The 6,534-nt window shown below is 38.3% G+C and overlaps 1 protein-coding gene across 1 annotated transcript; it reads left to right on the top strand.

Annotated features, from left to right (window-relative positions):
- The first annotated feature begins 2,116 nt into the window (after positions 1-2,116).
- On the top strand, positions 2,117-6,160 carry LOC125499044 (anthocyanidin 3-O-glucosyltransferase 2-like). The gene is made up of 3 exons (XM_048647447.2): positions 2,117-3,669; positions 4,098-4,157; positions 5,385-6,160. Exons 1-2 carry the CDS (start codon positions 2,223-2,225, stop codon positions 4,124-4,126), a joined length of 1,476 nt encoding a protein of 491 aa, XP_048503404.1. The 5' UTR covers positions 2,117-2,222; the 3' UTR covers positions 4,127-4,157; positions 5,385-6,160.
- Positions 6,161-6,534: the final 374 nt, after the last annotated feature.

Raw genomic sequence — 6,534 nt, 5'->3', positions numbered from 1 at the left:
CGACTTGAGCTAGTTACGGTTGCAGGCGGTGCCAGGGGAGTAGATACGCCAGCACTCGCACCAGTTCGATGCAGGTAGACGGCCTCAGAAGTATCATCGCGAGCCATAACGGTAGCAATTGAGTCACTCTCGTCACCTAAATTAACAACAGGAGGATTAGGAGCCGCGAACTCCTGCAGGCGGTCGTAAAAATCGGTTGACATCTTAACTCCGTCATCCGCCAAGCTATCTAGCCAAGCATGCTCTCTAAGAGGGGCGACATCAAGGCCAGGAATGGCATCGACTGGTGGATGTCTACGGGAGCGCCTAGCAAGGATTTGGTGTCTAAGTTCTCTAAGCGTTTGCTTATCGCCACTTTGGCTAGCGGTCAGATATCTCAGAGTCAGGTTATGCTCCTCAGGAGTGGATGGGTCGTTAAGAAATATTGACCTTAGTTCTCTTTCTCTCTCGACCGTAAGGGGTATATCCGCTAATAACCTAGTCCTCCCCACAGGGCTTGAGTCAGACGCAGAATCATTATTAGCTAAAGGGGAAGAGAGATCACTCTCGGTCATGAAAGCCTCACTAAGAACATTTTGGCTATCAGATTGGTCCGACATGATGAATACGCGAAAGAGACTTAAGAAAATGAGGAAAGAAATTGAGGAATTACCTAGAAACGAAGGGTCGCCGGAAAAAAGAGGAAAAGTAAGGAGCAAAGTCGCCGGAGAAGGTGAACAAAGTCTCCAAACAGCAGAATCGCACCGAAAAACTGGAGCTTTGAACCAAAGAACCAGCGGAAAACCACGGAACTTCAAACATGGAAAAAACCCAGAAAATGTCGGTCGAAAATAGACGAAATTCTCAGTGCACTAGAACCGGAAAGTAAAAACTAGAAGATTGGGTAACTTTTCGACATAGTTTGAGCACAGGTCGGGCGGTTCTTGAGCAATGCAAGCTTTGGCTATGGAGGTTTGTCAGAGGAAAAAGAAGAAGAAGAGAGAGAGTTCCTTTGAGCGTAAGATAAAAACTCAGAAAAGGACAACTGCCCTGATATATATGTATGGACAAACGACTGAGATTAAAAGAACTCTTGAACTTCTCTCCAGATCCGTGCCAAGTGTCATGACGAAGTTAAAACCTAATAAAGTATTGGGCGGGATTTTCGGAAAGATAATCATTAACTTTTCAAAATGCTTCAACTCCCTACAGCGAAACGTGGCACCCATCAAATTCATTTCTTCGAGAAATCGAACACAACAAAAATAACTCGCGTCCACCAACAACATCCTTAGCGGTCGAGACCCCAAATGATGCTGGGGGCTAGTTGTATGGGTATAACCCAAGTACCTTAGCGGATCCTCATGTCCGCGAGCGTAACCAAGGACACGAGCGTGGCAATGTCATCCACAACTCTATATATCAAAGTCAGTTCACCATTGTGGTCCGACAATGTTGGCGGCCGCCTAACAAGATAAAAGCATGGGAATCTTCCCACCTGTCAAGTGCTTCATAGCCCCACACGTGTCGAAGGATTACACACCATGTCAGAGGAATAGTACTTCTATAAATACCTCAAAGTACTATTCTGCAGGTACACTCTCCCTCATACTGAAAATAGCTTATCTCTCTCTCTAGTTTTTCTCTCTAATCCTAGTTGGACCAATACGGACTTGAGCGTCGGAGGAGGTTTCCTCACAACCATCCCGCGGGTAGCTCACGTTTGCTTGTTATGCAGCTATTCACTAAGGACTTTACTCTCCAGATCTTTGGCGGACTTCATTAAGGCCGCTAACCATTTCACGACCGAAACATTTATAAAATCCATAAATTTATGGGGATTACATTTTCTATCTAAGACCCAAGGCGAGCAATAAACTAGTTAATAAGCATATTTCAAATCAGTTCAATTTCAAATAAGCCAAGTATAATTCGAAGTAGAGTTCATCCACAATCAAGTCAGTTTTATTGTTTATACCCTTCCACCCTCCGGCCTCCTCAACCACGCAAATGTTGTAAGAAGATTTGATAGCTTTTAACAGATAAATTTTTTTAGATATTATTACCATCAAGCAACAAAAAACTTGGAAAAGATAATTGCATACACAAATCCCAAAAACCCCCCCTCGCTAAGCCGTGACGTCAATAGTCCTACATCCCCAAATTTGCAACTGCAGCTATATAAATCGATTCTTCCCTTCACTAAACAAACAAAGAAATCACATACTCCTCTTTCCCCAACAATGACAAAAGCAGAACTTGTGTTTATCCCATCCCCTGGTATGGGCCACCTACTATCAACCATTGAATTTGCCAAGCTCATTATCAAAAACAACCAATACATCTCAATACTAGTAATAACCTTTCACATGCCAATCTATACCTTAACTGCCATGGAAGACTACGTTGAGTCTCAGTCCCGTCAACTCGACCCGAACCACTTCACCTTCTTGACTCTTCCACCTCTATCTAACATGCCTGATCATGATTCCCCCACCTTCTACAACTCTATCACGGAGCTACAAAAGCCGCTCATCAAGCAAGCTCTCGTAGCTCGCTCGACGAAACCTGCTGCCTTCGTGCTCGATCTCATGTGCGTCACAATGATCGACATTGCGAATGAATTAGGAATCCCTTCTTATATGTACTTTACTGCTGGAGCATGTTTCTTGAATCTCATGTTACATTTCCAAGAACTTGTTCATGACAAGGGGGTTGATCTAACTACTGAGTTATCTAACCCGGATACCGAATTAGTCTTACCCTTCTTTAGAAACCGAGTGCCGTCGAAGGTTATACCCTTGTTGTTTGCGGATAAGGAGGGTGGGTGGTCTATGTTGATTCATGATATATCGAGAAGGTTTCGAGAAGTTAAGGGAATTATTGTCAATACTTTTGTGGAGCTGGAGTCGTATGCTATCCAGACTTTGCACGACCATGATAAAATCCCCACCGTTTATCCTGTTGGTCCGGTTGTAGCGTTGGATGTCCACAATCGATATGGTGGTGGTGGACCTCAGTTAGAAGATCGAGACGATTCGATCATGCGGTGGTTGGACGAACAACCTTTATCTTCAGTAGTGTTCTTGTGCTTTGGTAGCATGGGAAGCTTCGATGAGGAACAAGTGAAGGAGATAGCCAACGGTCTAGATAGATGTGGGCACCGTTTCCTGTGGTCTTTAAGGAGACCATCTTCACGAGGGAAAGTTGTGCTTCCGAGTGAGAATGAGATTTTTGAAGAAGCCTTACCTGAAGGATTCTTAGACCGAACGACCCATAGGGGAAAAATTATTGGATGGGCCTCGCAAGTTCAAATCCTGGCACATCAAGCTATTGGTGGATTTGTGTCGCATTGTGGGTGGAACTCTATATTAGAAAGCTCGTGGTTTGGAGTTCCAATAGCCACGTGGCCGATTTACTCTGAGCAACAATTGAATGCATTTGAACTGATAAAGGAGCTTGAATTAGCCGTGGATATTAGAATGGATTATAGAAGGGATTTGAGGATGAATAATGGAAATTTTGTTGTAATGGCTGAAGAGGTGGAAACCGGTGTCAACACACTGATGAGTATGGGTGACCAAATGAGACAAAGGATACGGGAAATGAGTGATACAAGTAGGAAAGTCTTGCAAAATGGTGGTTCTTCTCATAATTGCTTAATTCGTTTTATAAGAGAGGTTTTAGAAGGTGATGTAATCACTTAAAACAAAAATTTCTACATTTCTATTACCCACTAGAGTGTTTTAAATATGGATAAAAAAAAGTGTTTTTTAAAAGGTCAATTTTTATAAATCATGATCGTTTTTCCTTAGTATGCTAGAATAAATAATACTTTGATTCGTGATCTTTTGACATTTGCCTTTTTATGTTGTAATTTTTCCTTTTTTTTACAAAGTTTATATTTTTACCCCTACACTTAGAACTTCTATAGGATCTTGTATTTTATGGTAGTTTATGCTGAAACCATTTCAATAAGTTGATTTTCTTACCTCGATATATATCGATCAAGGGATTGCATTATACACTTCTAAGTTCTAACTCTTTCCTAGATATATGACTTTTTTTTCTTTTATATTTATGGTATGTTTTCTTCACGTATAAAAAAATAATTTCAGGTCCAACCAGTTCAGATAAGTTTCAATAAGATCCAGTCAGATCTAAGAAGGTATGATCAGGTATGATTAGGTCCAATAAGTTTCAATCATATCCAATAAGTTTCAATAAATTCATATAATCAATGATCAATGACCTCTACTACATTCAAGTCATGGAACTAAATGTATATATCCGTGACAATTTCTCACTTGTTAAGCAATAAATACTACTCCGTCCGTCTCATAATACTCTTTACACTTTCCTTTTTTATCTGTCTTAGAATACTCTTTACAATTCTATTTTGGGATATGACCCACTATTGTTTTAATCATTCTACCTTTTAACTATCGGCCCACACACTCTCTCCTCCAAATAAAATAAGACCATTCTTATTATCTACCAACTCTAACCATGGCCCACATTCTCGCTCCTTAAAATAAAATAATACTATTTTTACTAACTACTAACTCCTATCACATCTACTTTTCAATAAAAATAACAATTGATAACCAAACAACAAATTATCATCTAAAACTACGTGTCTTGATAAGTGTCAAGAGTATTATGGGAAGGAAGGAGTATTAACCTTTGATTCCCACTAGTGTTTTACTATAAGATATATATTCTTTGGACCCCCCCCACTAAAGACCATGGTAAGATGAAGCGTCCTGCCAGACCGGCACCTCTCGTAGGTTAACCCGATCTAGGTCTTGCGGGCAAACACTTTGAGATTGAGGGGATGGTAAGGGGAAAACCTCTCCCAAAGTACCCATAGTGGGGATCGATGGAATCCCCAACCCTAAGGTTGGAAGGTTTTTTCCTTACCACTAGACAGAGCTTAGCTTTGTGCTTTACAATTTGATATATTAGTGGTCAAAGTTGTGTTCAAAAAAGTGTGTAAATATTATTATTTTGTTAGCTATTATTAGAATATGTTGTTCATTAAAATATAAATAATTACTATTTTTTGAAGGGTAAGTTTAATAATTATTAAGTCCTCATTAAACTTAAGGGATAATATTTATGTTATTACTCTTCAAATTTTTTTTTGTCATATAAGGTCTAATAAGTTTCAATTAGGTCAAAACCAATCAAGTCCAATAAATTTCAATCAGGTCTAATAAGTTGAATCAGGTTCAGTCAGGTCCAATAAGTTCTGACGTATCATATGTTCATATAGTTTTAGATGCATTTAGGTAGCATTTTTGGAGTATTTAGGTGCATTGTACTTCATAATTGCATATAATTACTTAAGTTGTGAAATATTACTCCTTTTGTCCGTTTTGATTTTCTTTGATGAATTTCAGGTATTGAGAACATAATTGGATGACCTTGAGTATTATGAGCAAATGGAAGGAAGCTACATGATTGTTATGGAATGTGTTTGAGTGCAAATTGCAGCTAAAATGAAGTTGGAATTTAATATAAAAATTGCGGAAATCGAGTCATGCCTACTCCTTTGTTCATAACTTTTGACTTGATAATGATGATTACCTGATTCCAGTAATTGTCCTGTAGATCCTATATCTACCTATATGAAGAAGAAATCATGTAAGGAAGGGGATTCTTATTTGTACAAATGATACTTCGAACTTGGAATGGAATATGTGGACAACCAATGTAGGATGATCATAATAAAGTTTACAAGTCATTTTCAGATGTAATTGAAGGTAAAGAGGGAAGATTTGTCTACAACCCCTGGTTTAATCATATACAATTTGAAGGAATACGAAGGCTTTATGTTCCACAACAATGCAAGCATTTTTTTTCAACTTTTTCATATACTAGGGGATATCACTTGTAAAGTAGACTTCAAGAGATTTCCGAGGATATGTTACACGGCCCGAGTCAAGTTATATTCTAGGAGATATGGGCTTTACAATATTGCACAGTTGTGTTGCGACTTGTTACAAGTACGCGGATTTGTTATATTCGCCTATTTAGTGACTTAATTGGCTTTTGTTATCTTGTAATTTACTTTCCTAGTTAAATTAGGTTACGTAGTCCTATACATTGGGAATCACTTATTGTTGAGTCGCTTTTTCTTATATATTGTAGTAGACGTAATATTTCGTGTTCTTGGGAGAGTTTCTTTTTGTTTTTCAAGTGTTATTAGTTAGGACTTTATCTTTCCATCATCAATTAAAGTATTCTCTTTTATTTTATAATTTTGATTATTTGTTATGCTTTGTTTTATATTTTATTTAGTGTATTTGATTATTATATGTGAGTAGTTTTCCAATCTAGGGTTAAGCAAACCCTAGCCATGATTAATGTTTGATTTATTCCTTTAAATTCGCAATTTAGTTGTTTAATTTTTATTGCTTAATTGATTGTACAATTTTCGGTACTAAATTAGGGATAATTAGTCTTGCCATCATTCCATTGTCTTGATCACAACGAGAGTTGAATTTTGATGGTTGAGTATTTTAATTAAGGACATGAAATTCTCCACGG

Source organism: Beta vulgaris, chromosome 6 (genome assembly GCF_026745355.1).
Source record: "Beta vulgaris subsp. vulgaris cultivar EL10 chromosome 6, EL10.2, whole genome shotgun sequence".
Taxonomy (NCBI): domain Eukaryota; kingdom Viridiplantae; phylum Streptophyta; class Magnoliopsida; order Caryophyllales; family Amaranthaceae; genus Beta; species Beta vulgaris.
Note: the sequence above shows the minus strand (reverse complement) of the source record. Positions and strands in the feature narration are given on the sequence as shown.